Source organism: Euprymna scolopes, chromosome 23 (genome assembly GCF_053919585.1).
Source record: "Euprymna scolopes isolate OS-2025 chromosome 23, ASM5391958v1, whole genome shotgun sequence".
Classification (NCBI taxonomy): domain Eukaryota; kingdom Metazoa; phylum Mollusca; class Cephalopoda; order Sepiida; family Sepiolidae; genus Euprymna; species Euprymna scolopes.
Genome location: NC_136504.1, coordinates 596,273 through 615,000, shown reverse-complemented (window position 1 = coordinate 615,000; position 18,728 = coordinate 596,273). Strand labels below are relative to the sequence as shown.

The following is an 18,728-nucleotide window of genomic DNA, read 5'->3' as shown; positions in this document are numbered from 1 at the left end:
ACAAGAACTTTCTTGTCAGCTTAATATATAATTTTCTCTGCAGAAACAACAAAAACAAGTTTCCAACTCCTTAATATTAGAGTATCTCTCCCAGAGTTGAGCATCAAGATTTGACCTAATTATAAAAAAGCAGTTCAAACTCTCAAGTCAATATTTACAGTTGCCTTTTTTTTTTTTTTTTTCATGATCTTAAGTTTATACTTTATTTCTCTTATCTGAATTTCATCCAATTCTTTTCAAGTATCCTGCAGATAAGAAACCTACAATCAATTCAACCAACACATTTTACATGTTGAGTTGAAACTCACAAAAATTCGCATCACATTTTCATCTTGTTGCTATCACAGATTCTGTCAATTCCTTTACTGTAAACTAAATCCAAACTGACATTGTCTTGCTTCAATCAGTTAACAGATGGGACCACCTTAAGGTTATCACCTTCCACAATGAAAATGATGCTATGGATCCACTCTTGGGGTAAACAATAGTCACATTCCCCTTGGTTTGAACAACCACAATACCATTATTTATATATTTAAGTCCATGTTATTAAAGATTCGTAAACACAATAACCTTGTACCATCCAAATAAGTGATTTTACTGTTGTACAGTTTTGTTAGTTGGGCATCATTAATTCTTTCCAGAGAATTAACTGGATTATTTGGGACTTCATTGATGGAAAGTTAACTTTTGTAATAATGAAACAAATAGTCATTTTTATAGGAAAATATAAAATCTGTTTTACATTCCGAGTAATATAAAAACTCATGAATTGGCTTGCAATGCAACTGTCATGAAAGGAAGTAAACAACCAATTGCTGAATTCTTCCTCATAGCAATAAAAACAAAAAAGGGTAAATGTCCACATGATACAGAAACAAGAATATACATGCTGAGAGAAAGACTAGTTACTTAAGACCCAGGTAACGACCAACAGTTGATTTGACTTTTGTCCTTTCAAACGTACGGTACAGTTTTATAAACAACTGTCAATTCAGTCAGGACCAGATTTGATCGATGACACATTTGTTTAATTTCAATACAACAACATCCGTCTTGGCTTACTTGCCTTCGAAGAAGGGCAAGTCAAGCACAAGGCTAGCCTATAATGTGGGGAAATCCAGCCCTAAGAAATGGGATCTGATCCTTGTACCACATGTTTGGGTAGAATTGAGTAATTTTTAAAATCAGTTGTAATGAAGTGTTATTTTATTACCAATGACAAATGAAAATTGGCTAATTAGAAACAAAGTTTGATTTGTCAGCTTAAAAGTTATTTAAGTCTGACTTGTAAAATCTGACAAGACAACTTTATATAGATGATTTGCACTTTCATAGTTAAAAAATTTTTTTATTTTTTATTTTATGTTATCCATTAAGATGTCTGAAAAAGTTTCAGGTGTTGATTTCAAATGCGTTTCTTGTGTGATATAACAGCCTTAAGCAAAAGTCTTAAGGTTAGGTTGTGTAGATTCAGGATGACCTTCAACAGGAATTCCCTGCTTTCTTCACTGCAATAGTTTTTGGCTGACATTCCAATAACTTAGGATGTCACTGTAATGGTTTTATCAAAAATAATCTTTTTCTCAAAATGAGAAAAATTCTCTCCAAAATTTTTTCCCCTCAATATTTTATCTTGTATAAAAAAAACTTTATAACTTATTTTTATAATTTTAAAGTTCGTTTTCAGTTCTTTGTGAACCGACAATCTTATCTAATCACTTGTATTTTTAGAGGTATGTCATGCTTTTGAGTGGGTTATAAATTTAAATATTAATTATGATGTAGATGATTAAAAAAAAGTATTTATTGTTAATTTTAGTTAGTTTAAAGGGTAACGATATTATGATTGTCTTCAAACTTGAAAAAAGTATATTTCAATAAAAAATGAGATACTGAACTAATAGGAACAACGTGTTTGAATAAATTCCCACTTTATTTATGCCAATTCATTTATTTACAACTGAGTGAATTAGTTCAACCTGGTCATAAAGGGTTAAGGATTAAGAAGGTTGAGGAAATGTGTTGCATGGAGAGAAATAGAAACATTTAATTTGCCATGAAAGAAAAATTTGCATCTGCTCGTATATTAATTTTTTTTTTTTTTTTTTTTTTCTGTGAATAAAATTTCTAATGATAGTTATGGGAAAAATGTCATATGATTTATGGTTTCCTAGATGTTAGTACAATAAATCTTTGATTTTTATAAAGTGCTTGATAACAAGTAGAGGAGCATTATGGTATAAATTTATTTTTTAAATAAATAAATATATATATATGTACCATTGGCTATGTAGGTACATACATGTGATTACTTTTTGAGATCCAACATTCTTAGGGCACAATTTTGGTAGAAACAATAATTCCCTTTATACAATTTTTTTGTTTTTCTAAGAAAAAGTAGGGAAGAAAAAAAAAATATGGGGGTGGGTGTAAACCAGTAAAGCATTTATTTTCTTATAATGATTCATACATAAATTTTGGTATTCTTTTCTTTCCGCTCTGTTTTTTATGATCCTGTTCTTAAAGCTGGAACGATAAATTTGTCGCGCTAAAGAAAACAACACTACAGCTTTATTTTAAAACTTTTATTGGAAAAAAATCAATTCAGGTAACTTGATAATGTAGTAGAACTGACATCTATTCAATGTAGCCACATTCAGCCTCAATCACCACCTCGGTTCGGAACTGGAAGCATACCTTATCCACAAGTGCCAGCTGAAGCTCGGTGAATATTCAGTATATGGCAATAATCAGGCTGAATTTGGTGATGTTCTCGATGTATGACCAAAGAAAGTAGTCCAGCGCGTTCAGATCGGGGGCGGGGGGCAGTGAGAGAAAGCTATGAAGTTGTAGCACTCCTTCTGAAGCCAAGCCTGGGTCTCTTTGGACTTGTGGTCCAGTGCCGAGTTTTGCTGCCACACCAGAGTCTGCCAGCAGCTACCCGATTGCCCCAGGGTGTCACCACACTCTTCAGCATGTTCAGGTACACTTTTGTGTTGACTTTCAAGCCAACTTCGAAGATGTGAGGTGGCATGATGTGACCCTCACTTGAAATCACGCCAAAGATCATAACAGTGGCCGGAAACTTTGTTTTCATCACTCTGAGCACATCCCTGTAATTCGTGGTAATCCAGTGACGCATTTTGAGGGTGCTGGCCTATTGTCATAAATTGAATCGGTAGAGAGTATGAGTTGTACAGCAGTGCATCTCCAGTCTCTCTCATTGAATATTGTCACTTTCAGACATAATAGAAGGCTCCTATCGCTCTTGGGATTTGTACACAACTGGTCAACTAGTAGATAGTCTGCAATAAAAAAAAGAAAACGGAAATGGAATCGTGTTTTTTCTAGGGCGACAATTTTATCGTTCCAGTCTGTATTTCTTATCTTGTCCTGTGACCATGACATGATGACGAAGTAGGTCAATTTGCTAACATGCCTATCAGATATAATTTTTCACCCGTTGACGCCCCCCCCCCCATATGTATACACACATATACACATGCACAGACACTGCAAAGCAAAGCAACTGAAATGTATATGTACTTCTGTTTTTGAAATAAAAATTTTAAAGTCTATTTTTTTACCTTCCATTGCAGACACAAACTGCGGTTGTTCCTATTTTGAGGAATCAAACTCATTGGAGCATGAAATTTTACCGATTTGCAAAAAAAGCCAATTCTCAGCTGGACGTTCTTAGTACACTATTTGCCAAACAATGCCATGCCATTGCAGCGCAGCGGATTTGCCGCATTCTGCAAATTTCCAATCTTTACAGCCGACTTTATGATCGCAAATCTCTTGTGCACATGCTCACTAGGTTGGGAAATTCTATTTTGAAATGCACAAAGCATAAACCGCTTGGTTTGCTCCTTGGGGCTTCCATCTTTTCGTGGGATAATTCTAGAATTACAGATGAAGAAATGCAAAGGTAGGTAAAAAAAAATTTTCAGGTTTTTACTTGCTTTTAAAAGATAGCAAGTACTGCACTGAACATAAATCATTTAAAAAAATAAATATGATGTTAGATTGCAGAATAAGAATAAAAATTGAAATATTAAATTTCAACTAAAACTAATGTTATCTACTCATGTCATGTCAAAATTAGTAAATATCCAAAAATTACGAAAAATGATAAAGTAGAAAATTATTAATAAAAATAGTTTTCGAAGTAATTGCAACTTATACTTAATAATAAACAGAATTCCAAACTGAGTTACTTCCCTTGTTATATTTCAAAAATGTCGGATCAATGGATTGTGAAAGTACATGTTTTATGTAATGTAGTAACTATGTAATGTAACTAATTGCAACAATTTAGTAGATAGCTTTCCTTTTTGTTAAAATTGACATAAAAATTGAGTAGATATTTTTTTTTTTTTTTAATGAAAATTAAATTTTGCAACTTTTGATTTTTGTTGTTATTTCAAACATGCACCAAGATTTTATATAACATATTAAGTAAATGAAAACAATATAAATCAAATATAGCCATACCAGGCTTTACATAGACATTTTTTTCGCTTTTTTTAATTCTATGTTTAAATATGATACTTTAATTTATGCAGATTTTATATTTATTATAGAGACAATACTCTATTGATTATTATATTGTACCCAATATACAGTGTATATTTGTGCATGCGTACAAGAGCACTTTAAGTCGACTTATGCCTGCCAAATTCAAATTTTGTTCAATTTTGACACTTTAGCAGTTATTTTTACCGGTTAAAGACCAAATCAAATTTGTTCCACATGTAAAGATCCCCTATGTTATCAAGTTTCAAGCCTGCAAACCAAAAATTGACAAAGTTTGGTAGAAACCTTTCCTCAGACAGACAAGGTCACTTACATATGGTTAATTTATTTTTGCCTTCATAACGTTTTCAAATCTGGGATTGGCAAACTTCATAAATTTTCTCCTTTTTCGAGAAACTCTTTCTACAAGTAAAAACAGAAAGTCAATTTTTGGCTCCATTATATTATATATAGTTGAAGAAGAAACTATCTATGCAAAATGAAGTTTGCTAACTTATCAACTCAAAGCAAATGTACAACTTCTATGCCACAAAAGTACTTGTTAACCCACTCTTTCCCTGTGGATCCATCAACAGACAACTATATTATGGCAAACACAAGCCTTATAATAGATTTCCAGTCAGATAAATCAAGTTGGTTTCCCCTAAATAAACTGTCAGCATAGTATCCTAGATAGTAGAGTATTCTGATTTTTGGAAAGAGTTCTCTGAAAGAAAAGATTTGCTGTTAAACTCTGAAGGATGAGTTTCAAATCCACAGAACCGTTGGAGAAACTGGTCTGTGGATATGAAACCGGAAGATTTATACACTCATGCCTTTGGTTATCTACAGAAGTCAAAGAAGCAGAGATTCATTTGCAAGGTTTTAATTCATTTTCTTGTGAGAAATCTCAAGAAAAAAAGTGAAGTTATGGTGTACACGAAATCCTTAATCAAGCTAAATCAACTACTTGCCATTCCAATACCTGTCCGATAAATTTGATGCTGTTCTTTGCAATATAAACAAGAACTGATAAAATATTTTTCTATGTCTCAGTTTTGCAGAAGTTGATGACCAAAGCTTCGTTTTAACTTTGCAAGTTGTCTCCAAATGCTAGAGTGACTCTCATTCTGAGAAAATTGAATGCTCCGACTATTGATTGGCAGTCAAATCTGTGCATTCATTGTCATTTTCACTGCTTCCTGCCTCAGATCAGCCAGGAAGAAAATTTGTTGCTATGAATCATGATCTAATTAAAGTGGCCTCCAATCATTTAGATTGGCATAGCCTCATTGAGTATCAATTTATTGAAACATGAACAGAAATTAAATAATTTCTGGTTCTTACTGATGTGATACTATAAAGTGGACCTGAGGTGGACTTGAATCACTAAGTGCTGAGAGGGGGGGGGGCAATAGACAAAGGAATAGGAAACAATAGATAGGAAGTAACAAACAATGAATCTCTGGGTATTTTTAGATCGAGCTTTTTAGAGTTGACAGGACAATAGAAACCTATAGATAAAACAGGGAATGGCAGCTTCCGGTAGCCGGTGTGTGGGGGGGGGGGCTCAGATACCAACGTAGAGAAGACAGTTAACAACTAGATGCCCATCGCGGCGGATGGAAGTTGGGAAGTTGACTATGAAACAGAAATAGACTAACGTAACATCGATAGAACGGGTAGAAGACACACACACACTCACAAGTCCAACAGTCAATTTATATGTGAACATTGGCGTTTGTGTTTTTCCTTTCTTTGTTCCACGATTTATTATATTTCTACTTTTGTGAAACTGCGTGTTCCCATCGACAGTTGCCAACGAGAAAATGACGATCCGGCCATAAGAGGAATAGTCAAATGAAAAATCCACGATACACGACGTTGGGAGTTGGCGATCTGTCGGGGCCGCACACGTCTGGTCACACTGATATGTTTATACTTCTGGAGATATTAAAACAAAGAATTACTAGGAAGATCTTTTTTAGTAAATGGAAGCCGAGAAACACTGCATTGGGACACTACAAAGACATTATGTTTGAGGTGACTTTTGAGGTCTACAGAAAACAATCATGTTGAACACATTTTCAGTAGTAACAGACAAATTTTTCTTTAGTTTATTTGTTCATAATTTTTAATGTAGAACTAAAATTGCAGGCTTTGAACAAATGGAAAATCTTACAAATTTCATATTGTGTTAAATGAAAATTAATCATAATAGAAGCAATAATTATTAGATCAAACCAGCCCTGAACATTGGGAAAAATCCCATTACTTCTTGAAAAAAATGTGCAAAAATAACATGAAAGCATAAATTTCATTGTTCATATTAGATTCATGGATGACCTAGATTCATGTAAATCCAGCAAATTGTACAAATTGCCAACTGCGATCCTGAAAATCTGAAGCAGCTGATGGAAGGCAGAGAAATCTGTAGAGAGTTACATTGGTCTGGGCAAAGAGCTTGACCAGATAGATAGATAGATAGATAGATATAAGATTGATTTCAACAGCTAACACATTTTTTTTTTTTTTTTTTTTTTTTTTTTACAAAGGCATCACCACATTATCAAGGCCCAGAGGCCACTCAAGGATAAGGGTTAAAGAGTGTACAGTAGAAGTTGGTCAATATAGTAATCATTAGTAATGAAAATTTGGTAAATTTAATAACTTATATGGAACGGCTCATCAAGAACTTATTTACCTTAGACTTGAACACAACCATATTGTAGTCAGCCAGAAAGCAGGAAAACGGAAGACAATTCCACAGGCGTGCAGTTCTAATAAAGAAGCTTTGTTCATGGAATCTATGTTTAGGTTTAGGCACAGATAAAGAGTGGGGGAAATTATTGATAGTGTTTACAGCTAGACGAGTGTTTCTTGTGAAAGTTTGGCGAGGGGGGACCATAGATTGAAGCTCAGTTGAACACTTTCCATGAAAATAACGATACATCAGAGACAAACTCGCAACATCTCTTCTGTGAGATAGAGGTTGTAAGGAGGAGAAAAGGACATCTCCTACGAGGCTACGAAGTCTATTTTGAACTCTATCAAGGCAGGACAAGTCCTTTCTAGCAGCTCCTGCCCAGATGTGGCAACAGTATTCCATCCTTGGACATACCTGGCTCTTATATAGATAGAGAATAGCATCAGCAGTGAGATATCTACTGGATCGATAGAAAGATCCCACCATTTTTCCAGCGGCCTTGGCAACAGATTTGATATACGTGTTCCATTTAAGATCAGGAGTAATGGTCAAGCCCAGAAGCTTGTCAAAACTTGAGGCCTCCTGAAGACGAGAGCCATTCATTTCAATTGATGACAAATGTGGATTAAAATGTTGATGATGTAAAGAGAGAAGCTTGGTTTTAGATGCATTAAAAGTAACCAGCCACTCCTTTCCCCATTGTACTACATGCTCAAGATCAGAGGAGAGAGAATTGGAGAGTACTTGCTCGTTTACTGTCTTAGATGTGGTACCATAAATGGTAGTGTCGTCAGCATAAATGTCTACAAATGATGTAAGGATATGATTTGGAAGATCATTAATGTAGATCAGGAAAAGAGTTGGGCCCAGGATGGATCCCTGAGGGACACCGGCATTAATACTGTGAGCTTCTGATTTTTGCCCCTCAACTACTACTCTTATGAACCTATCAGAAAGAAATGATTTAATAATTGAGAAGACTTTTCCAGCTATACCATAGCTAGCGATCTTATGAAGTAAACCTTTATGCCATACCCTATCAAAGGCTTTAGATATGTCAAGAGCAATTGCCCTAGAAAGATTGCCACCGTCGAGAGATTTGCTAATCCTATGCGATATAACTGTAAGGACATCTGCTGTAGATCTAGCAGAACGGAAACCATGTTGAGTGTCACTAAGAAGGTTATTTTTGTTGAGATGTTTGATTACTTCTGTATTTAACACAGATTCTAGCAACTTACTCATGACGCACAGGAGACTTATTGGCCTGTACTGAGAGGGGGATGAGCGATCACCTGAATTCTTAAATACAGGGCATACTGATGAGATTTTCCAGGGAGATGGGAAACTATTCTCCTTAAGACAACGTTTAAACAGTTTTGTAAGTATGGGCGCTAGTTCAGGTTGAAGTTTTTTGAGTACTATAATTGGAATACCATCAGGGCCAGTTGCTTTACTGGAATCAAGGTTTTTGATTAGCTTGGCAACATCACGTACAGATATACGTATATCACATAGCGTGTTTTCTGATACAGGAGGAAATATTGGGGGTTGGCGGTCTTGGTCGCAAAGGGTAGAATTAGCTGCAAAGTTCTTGACAAAGAGTTTGGCTTTGTCTGATGCTGACGAGATTACCTCAGGTCCATTGATAATAGTTGGGATGGAGCACACGCTTCTGTTCAGGATTCTGTTTGCTATTTGCCAAAACTGGTGGGAACCAAGCCGCTGCTCAGCTACTTTGGACTTAACAGATTGAGCATACAACTCTCTTGCGTTCCTTATTACTTTCTTACAATGGTTGCTGGCAGTCCTGAAAACGGCTTTAGTTTCCATACATCTATTACGTTTGAAGCAGTGGAAAAAGTGATTTCTGTGCGCAATGGCAGCAGCACATTCTGGAGAGAACCATGGCTGGCTGTTAGGTTTTTGCTGAAACTTTTTAGAGGGTATGAAATGGTCAATACCTACAATTAACCATTCAGTTAGGTCTAATACTATAGAGGACACATCCTTTTTAAACATGGAATGCAGAGGTAGATCAGATATAAATGTACGGAAGCTATCCCAGTCAGCCTTAGTGTATCGATATACTGTACGATGAAGTGGTACGTCTGGGGACTTATTACATTTCATTTTTATTTTAATTGATACAACAGAGTGGTCGGAAGATCCAAGAGGCGACAGAACAGAAACTGAACATAGTTCAGGGCAAGTTGTGAGAAAAAGGTCTAGTAGGCTCGCATACTGGCCGTCATTATCGGGCACACGGGTAGGTTCCTGAACAATCTGAGTGAGGTCATAGGCAATGGAGAAATCATGACAGAACCTCCCCTCATCATCGGTCTTGTTTGAGTGGGTCAACCATTCGACGTTGTGAACATTGAAGTCTCCACATACGTGAATGTTAGCTGAAGGATAAGTAGAAAGGACTTGGTCAATTTTCTCAGATATGCTTTGAAAGATAGTAACTCCGCTGTTGTGGGGGCGATAGAGAGTAAATATAAATGCAGTAGTGTGAGCTAAAGCAACCCGGAAGCACATATAGGGTAAGTTAGGATCTTCCCTGGAGATGTCCCTCCCACATGGAAAGCTATCTTTAATATAGGCACATATTCCATGCCCATGGCGATCTTGGGGGTCAGATTTAGAAGTTAAGTTAGAGTATCCTGTAATTGCAAACTCATCTAGGGAAATAGCCTGTCCAATGCCAGTTTCACTTAAAAATAAAAGGTCTGGTTTAGTCTCCTGTAATTGGGTTTCAACCTCTGGAAGGTTAGAACGTAGACCCCTGATGTTGGAGAAGGAGACATGGTAGTAGGGGTCTACGTTGGAAGTTGGAGAACCGGGTTTAATCGTGTATTTTTTCTTGAAACTTGTCATGATGAAATTTTGGAATTTGTGGACTAGGTCGACAGATTTACTTAGAGCAGGACAGAGAGGGGAAACTAAGAGAGAAAAAGAAACGAAGAATTTTTTTTTTTTTTTGTACCACATGATAAGGTAAAGCCGTAATAATTACCCACTAGTATGGCATCGAGAGGCCCCACCAGAAGCTACTGCATGGTCCAGATTCCATTCACCAAATGGCAATACAGCAGCCCCAGTACTTTGCACCTGCTGATAGGACAGCCTCCTTAGTGGTTAATCCAAGGTTCGGGTCCCTGACTATCAGGCGGATAACGTCAGCCCAGACAAAACGTTTACCTCCAGCACCCTTACTAGTGACATGGCTACAAGGATAGACATAGAAACAGAAAATTTCCACCAACTCTGCCAACTGTTCGCGCAAAAATACTGCCAACCTAGAAAACAGCTTTTTCTTCTCCCTTTGTCAGAAAAATCACTCATTTAAAAAATGAGGACTGAGGGACAAATAAGAAGAAGCGAGAGTAACAGGAGCTGCCGATAACGCATCCATAATGCGTTTTCTACTCTCCATTAAAAAAAAAAAAAATAAATAAATAAATAAAAAATAAAAAATAACTATTAAGTATTGTACTTAATAAAAGTCCAACGGACCTGTTTAAGGGAAAGTATGGTGATAGATTCCCCTCCCACGAACTAAAAATGAGTACAATTAGGTAATCTATTTTTGCAATCAACTCGGTAGATAAATAAACATTTATGGACGAGAGAAAAAAAAAAAAAAAAAAAAAAGCTAGCATTTAATACAACAGAAATACATAAATTAAATACTGAAATAAAATGTAGTTATTAATATTTGAATCTTAAAATAAAAAGTGCGAATTAGTAGAGAAAAAAATCACTTATCACAACAACGCATTCCGTCTCCAAACTAGTGAAGAATTTAACTTTTAATAGCGTTCAGAAGATTTTTTTTTTTTTTTTTTTTTTTTTAAATTAACCGTTAAGAGAAAGCGTGATTTTATTCTGAACTTTAACTAATCACGTTTTAAGCAACTTATGATATAAAACAAAATCGGATGGGGGGGGGTCTTCTGAAGTTAGTTGGTGACGTTATAAGTAATTGCGAGATAAGATGAATCTTACTCTAATTTATCACTCATTGAAGAGGTCAATCAATTCAAATATCTTAGCTTCATCATCACTGTAACAAACGAAGGATAGGAAGACATCCTCAACCACATCAGCAATGCTCACACCGCCTTCTGTCAGTTATGGCTCTTGTCTCAAAAAAGAAATGAGGCTGAAAACTAAAATCAGAATCTACCAGGCCCTCATCTGCACTATTCTCCTTCATGGCTGCAAAACTTGGTCTATGCAGGTAAGCTACCTACACAAACTGGAGGTATCTGACCATCACTGACCATGCCACATTGTCCATGTTTGCTAGCAATAGTTTCCTTCCTACAGTATAGTTTGTGCTCACTGTAAGATCCACTTCCTCCAAAAATCTCTTTGCCAGATGCTTTTGTTGGTTCGGCAACACCTTTTGTCGACACTCAGGTGATTTCATCTGTGTAGTCATCGACCTAGTACTACCACCAGGCTAGAAAAAAAAAAACATTGCAGTGGTCAACTCAAAATCTGGCTTACGACAGTGGAGCAGAAAGCCAAACTGATTTTGGTCACTCACCTTTACAGGATCTGTAGCTGGAACTGGTTTGCATTCATAACAGAAGCAGCCTTGGATTACCATGTCTGGTCAGCTAGTGTTGGAGACATGGTGAATTTGTTGGAAAGAGCCAAACCTAATGACCCACAGTGAATGCCACAACCATGACTATTAGAGATTAAGCTGTATTTTTCTTAACCCTGTGTTAGTCCCATGAGGGGATTTGTCACTCCAATTTTGCTTAAGTGCTCATAATTCCTAGTTGGCAACTTATTTATTTCCCTCTCTCCCAGTACTCTCCTGACTCAATGAGGGTATAGCACACGTGGTATGGCGCAGTTGTATCTCAGTTTTCCTTGGAATTGAATCCGATTGAAAGGTAATGTTTATGGAAAGAACTCGTATTCATTTTTCTTGTTATTTCAATTAATGGAAACATTTTGTGTTCATCATAGATATTAAAAAAATAACACACTGGTGTGTCCTTTGGATATTTTTTAATAATTGTGATCTAAATTTAAGATTTAAAAAAATTTTCCTTAGTTTTATAATTTATTTTATTGTATTTTATATTAATATCAGCAAGTTACAAATGATTCAAACTGTTCAACAGGGACTGTAGATATATCCTGTACTAGCAGAATAACTATATTTTACAAAATAACACTGAACATTTTCGTATTGACGTGTATAACCACCACATGGCACTATGTTTGGAACACCCAGGTGACTAACGCAGGATTAGAAAAGAAAATAACCCTGAAGAACTTGCATAATAGATATTTAAAAAAAAAAAAAAAAAAAACTTTGAAGGTTTCAAATACCCTTTCCTTTTTTTACTCTAGTAAATATCAAGTTATAACAAATTTTTTTTTTTTCCTAGGCTAAAAAAAAAAAAAACTTACTATAAAATTTAATCGTTAATGTATTTCCCATTAACTTTTTTCCATCTATCAATAAAGGAAGCAGTATTTGTTTTCAAATTATATTTACACAATTCCGTTTTTTAAGTCAATAAAAAATGACGACTGTGCTTTGAGTAAACATGGTTAGGCTAACAGCTTCAATCAAGATAAAATTGAAAAAACGAAAAAATACAATAAAATTTCCGACTAATGTATTAATTTTCATTGATCAATTCAATTTAATGTAGTAACTGTTCTGTTGTCATGAGATCCTCCTCCCAAGCGTTATATCCTCTTTGGTTCTTGATTGGCTGTTTATTAGCAAACTCATGACTATATATAGTGTCAAAAATATATGCAATTGGAAAGGAGCATATTTTGCTAGTTTTACTAGTGAATTGTTTTGACAAGTCATCATTTATCAAAGCCCAAACGCCACTCAAGGATAAGGGTTAAGGAATGTCGAGTGGTTGATGAGACAACACAGTTATGATTGGTAATGTGGGAAATTGAGTAGAATTAGATTATTTAAAAGGACGTTGTAGTCGACTAGAAAGCAGCCTTACACAGTTCCACAGGTGAGCGGTTCTAGGAAAAAAACTTTGTTCATAGAATTTGAAATTAAATCAAAGAAAAATGAGAGAAAAACATTTTTAAACATTTTTCAACATATTTTTATAATTGAGATTTTTCATTTGAATTGTTAGTTTAATCACTTTAGTATTCAGTTCCAATTCTGCCAATGTCTATAATTGACTAAATTCTTTTCTCGGTGATGTCTTTTTGTAGGTTTGTATGTTCCTGCAGTCATATTTGTCCTTTAAAATATTTTGTTTTCTTTTGAAACCAGTGTTGCAGATGGCATTTCAACAGCAAGCCTAAAAATTTTGTCTGACCAAAACGAGCAAGTCACAAATTGGCAACAAGTGATCGATCGACCAGAGCTGCAAGTTTGGCGCAAACCCATTGAGGACTCTCATCTTTACCAGTACAAAGGTTAGTTGGGAATTCTGCTCTCATTACAATCAAAAACAAATCAACAAAATTAGTTGGTCATTAAGATGGTTAAGACAGTATTTTTAAGTTAAACCGTTTTTTTATTTAGAGTTAAGCCTCCCATCCTTTCATATCATAAAATGCTAAACAAATGGTCTGATATGAATTTTAAAAAACAAACAAACAAAAATTGATCTGTGATGCCACATGATTCTGATTTCTTTTCTATCCGTAATATTGTCGCCTGACAACACCGAATCTATTGCAGAAAACAAATGCCAAACTCTCACGGATAGATATTTGTGTGTGTGTGTGTGTGGGGGGGGGGCTTTTGTAATAGATTTTGCCAGCATCCTCAAACTGCATCGCTGGCTTGCCACAAATAACAAGGACGTGCCCAGGGTAATGAAAATGAAAGTTTCCAACCACAGTTATGGTCTTTGATGTGATTTCAAGTGAGGGTCACATCATGCCACCTCGTGTCTTCGAAGTCAGCTTGAAAGTCAACACCAAAGTGTACCTGTGTAATGTGCTGAAGATTGTGGTGACTCCCTGGTGCAATCAGGTGACCACTGGCAAACCCTCGCTGTGGCAGCAGGACTCTTTACCAGCCCACAAGTCTAGTTTTGGATAGATATTTGGGTGGGTGGGAATTAAGGTTATAGCACTTCATGACTAATTTCCTTTGTGGTCAATTTCTTCTTTTGGTTTGTGCTGATCATATTCATTTACCTTTATTTGGCTTGTTGTATTCTGTTCCCTGAAATAAATATTAACATTCATAGTTGACTGTCCCTCATGTTGGCTAAAGCTGATCATGTGGCTCGGATCTTTCTTCTGAGGCTACAGTTTTTGTATTTATTTGATATCTTTTTTTTCTCATGGTTTTTATGGTGTATGTGGCAACACCAGACCCAGACTTATTTTACCTGTGTTTATGTAAACTTTTCCAAACACTATGTATAGTCCCAAGTCATGGCAAGTGCTTGTTTGAGCTTCAATCTATGGTCCCCCACACTTGACTAGCTACAACCACTAAAAACAATTTCCTCAACTCTCTATCTGTGCCTAAATCTAAACGCAGATTTCATGACCACAACTTCTTTCCTAGAACTGCTCCCCTGTGGAACACTGTTCAATTGGCTTCCATTGCTTCTGGCTGACTACAGTATGGTAGCTTTAAAGTCTAATGTAAACAAGTTCTTGTTGAACCGTCCCCTTAAATAATTAAATTCTACCCAGTTTACACCATTAACAGTCAGAAGCTTAGTCCTCTTGGTGTTAAGTCTGCTTCATGGCTGCAAAACTTGGCCTATGCGTGCAAGTGACCTTTGCAAGCTGGAGAAATTTGACCATCACTGCCTACGTCGCATCCTACGTGTCCGCTGGCAACAATTTATCTCCAACAACACACTCTAGGCATGCTGCAAGATACACTCCCTCCTTGTCAGACACCGTTGGTTCGGCCATGCACTTCGCCAAAACCCAGGTGACCTCATTCGTGAAGCCATTGACCCAGCACTACCACCAGATTGGAAGAAACGCTGCGGTGGCCAACTCAAGACCTGGCTCAGGACGGTGAAACAGAATACTGAAATTATCCTTGCGCCCCCACCTCTAGAGGCTCTGCTGATGGAACCACAAATGGCTTACTCTTGTAGCGGAAACAGCCTCTGACCGCCATGCCTGGTCGGCCGCTATATGGGATACGGTGAATTTGTTGGATGGAGCCAGCCCAACCGATCTAGGGTGAACGCCGCAACAACCAACACCAATAGCGATGAATACACTATCACCCTACATTCATTAACCCTTATCCTCAAGGCCTTCGGGCCTTGATAAATGATGACTCCCTTTATATCTGACAATTTTTTATTTATGCCAATTAAACTTTCTACAAATAACATATTGCCCAAATAACCTATAAAAGTTTACTCCATCTCTCCTGAAAACTATCCCAGTCTAATACTAAATTAACATAAATAATAGAAGTCTTATATAAAATATATATATATATATATATTTGAATGTGTAATTCTAAGACAAGCTACTCCAAAGAGAGTGGGTTCTCTCTACCGTGCTAGAAAATTATTCACATCAGAGAGCATTCTATATTTTTACAATGCAACAATTTCACCCATGCATGAAGTATTGTCACATCTGGTTTGGTGCATCTACCACTAGTCTCTCACTCTTAAACAGGGTCGAAAAAGAGTCTCACTATCGCAATGTGACATCCTTGTGTCTGTTTTACAAGTACTTTAATGGAATGTCCTCTGAACTCCTAGCACTTGCACCCCCTCTCCCTCTTCATGTACATGCTCTGAACTAATCTGACAAGTAGCAAAATCCCACCTCTTAACTGTTGCGGTTTCTAGATGCTGGATAGCCTTCACTCTAGTAGTTTCTTCCCTTGAACTGCTAAACTATGGAATCTCCTTCCTGCTTCTCTGATTTTACAAACCTGCAGAAGTTTAAATGTAACAAATCTTGCTGCTCAACTCCCCTGTTCTGTGAGACATGATCCCAAATAGTATCCCCATTACGTTCTATGTGGCAATATGCCTTATTTGGGATGGAAATGAGTATTAAAAGAAAATGATCTGTAAATGCAGTAGATTAAAAAAAGAGGATCTAATGCATTTTGGGAGCTACTCAGATGTTGACCTTGTATCAAACTTTCATAGCTGAGATAAATACGTCAGGGTGTCGGATAGCTCTGGGAATCTTTCAGTGTTATATGTTGTGTGACATAGCAGAGAGTCCAAGTTAAACTTGTTGCCACAAGTATCTCATGAGTTTCAACCAGTTGCTCTGTGTCCACGTTGTGAATTTCAGATCCTTAAATCTGATATTGACTGATCCAAACTTTGGGAGATAAGCATCATTTGGCATTATTTCTTTGTTTCTGTTAGAGAAAGTGTTGTTTAATTCAAGGAATAAAAAGATGAATCGGTAAGCTGAAAAAAAATGGCTAGGTATAAAATGAACAAAATATTTTTGCCTTAAAAAAATATAATTTATTCTTAACGTTCCATTTTATTAGTGAAATGCTGCTACATGATCCTTGCAACCAACTCTGTTGTAATCGGAGTTGCCGTTAGAAATGCGTCTGCAGTTGGTATTAGTTGCAAAACTGCAATCTAAGCTGTAGGGTGGGGGTTGTCACTCAAAAATGTCACCCCCACTTCATTCAACATCCTTTTCCTCAAAGCACAAGCCAGATGTTTCAATCTTTCTATGTTAAAGTTGTCAATACATCAAGTATAGTGGGCTCAATAGTGTTGACCTTGATTCACTTGCCGCCAGTAGTTATTTTAAAACAAGACCAGGGTTCCCAATGATTGAAACAAAAAAAGAAAACAATGACAGTTTGACATTTAATATTGGCTGTGTACATGGTGTTACATAGTTAATAACAAGTTTAAAGGTAGTTATTAAAGACCATGTGCTGGATAAGGCAGGTGAAACTTGGGCTGTAGCCTCTGATATATCCACAACCTTTGACAAGGTCTGGCATGAAGATCTCATGAAAATTAAATCACGTGGTATTAGTGGATGACTACTTAAGAGTCATCTTTTTTGAGAGTCATCTTTTTTGAGAGGTAACTTTTTTATTGTTTTTAATTTTTTATGCAATTATAATTTTCTAAAGGTATCTTCTTGTTTTTATTCTATGAAATTTTAATAACTTTTCTTTTTCAATTTTTCTATACAATTATAATTTTTAATATATATTTTGTTTTCTTTGTATTTTTTTTTATTCCTTTTTATTTGGATTTTTTTCCAGGCAATTCTTGTATATATTTTTATACCTATTTTTTAAAAAAGATGTTATTCTATGCAATTATTTTTTGTCATTGCAGTCCATGGTTCGTTCTATGATATTCCCGCTTACGCATTTTTTCTCACACAAGTAAGTAATCATTTGTCTTGAAAAGCTAAGAATATATTCTAATGTTATCAATTTAGCCAACCATCTGCTCAAGTATCTTATACATGTATCACCATTTTTGCATAATGTACACACATTATGGAAAAAAAAAAAAAAAATTGAATTTGATAGGAAATTTTTTCTCCGTTAAACAGTTTGTTGAAGAGAAACATAAAGGGAGAAACATGTAATATAGAACAACGCACAAAAAAGAGCTGCAGACACAAATAACAAACTAAGAATACATCAGTTCCGAATACAATAAAAAGGTACACGAATTGACAGGGTATGTAAACGTTACTCAATGTTTCTTACATCGATGCACTGCTCATAAAAAGATGAGTCCTTTTTCTTCCAAAAGTCAATGTGACTGATCAGGAAGGTATCTAATAGAATGGTCATCACACTTTTTAAAAGCCATAAACATACAAGTTTGAATACATAAGTTCCACCAGTAAGAGATAGTCTCATTCTGAATTTTCCATATAAGAATTAGAAGAGCACTCTAAAATTAGTCATGAATAAATCCAAGGGAGATAATTCTGGTAACTTTGGCCTAACAGTTTGAATTTTGGGGACAAGAAAAATTATTATTCATATTGTTTGTTTTTATTATTTTTGTTCTCCCCAAAGTTAATATTTATATTTTTACATATCGGCTGACCTTTTTTGCATGCTGACCTTGTTCATTTACTGTGATGTTTATCTCATACTTGTTGTCGCTTGTTGCTGATTATTTTTACCGATTGTAAATCCAACGACCTGATTATTTTGATGTTTATTTTTGAATTGATAAACATTTACGCTTATGATAACATAAGCAATTGCATTGAGTGTGAAGTGAACGTTCGGTTAATGTTGGTACAGCCTTGCATATGAGTGGACTCTTTCATGTTTTTGAAATGACAAGCTTTAAAGTTTGCAAATACTAAAATTAACTCATAAATGAGAAAAAAATGAATCCCCTTTAAACTGAGATGCAGATTTTTATAGTTTGTCATTATTGACTGATCAACAAATGGGTTGTCTCTTAATAAAGTGTCAATGTATAAATATAAAGTTTAACGTCCAGTGTGTGAGTTCCATTATAGAAAAAAAGTGTAGATTTATTTTCCGAAACACTTAATG

At 35.7% G+C, this 18,728-nt stretch overlaps 1 protein-coding gene across 4 annotated transcripts in view; it reads left to right on the top strand.

Moving 5' to 3' along the window:
• LOC145245717 (stAR-related lipid transfer protein 7, mitochondrial-like) overlaps positions 1–18,728 on the top strand; it is a 57,507-nt gene that overhangs the window by 24,929 nt on the left and 13,850 nt on the right. For 3 of the 4 annotated variants that reach the window (XM_080107256.1, XM_080107253.1, XM_080107255.1), the window contains exons 2-4: positions 3,603–3,934; positions 13,521–13,666; positions 17,533–17,582. In XM_080107256.1, the coding sequence (XP_079963382.1) occupies positions 3,651–3,934; positions 13,521–13,666; positions 17,533–17,582 (480 nt within the window). In that variant the 5' untranslated portion in view covers positions 3,603–3,650. Of the gene's footprint in view, positions 1–3,602; positions 3,935–13,520; positions 13,667–17,532; positions 17,587–18,728 lie in introns of all 4 variants that reach the window. The other variant, XM_080107254.1, reaches the window with a different exon arrangement.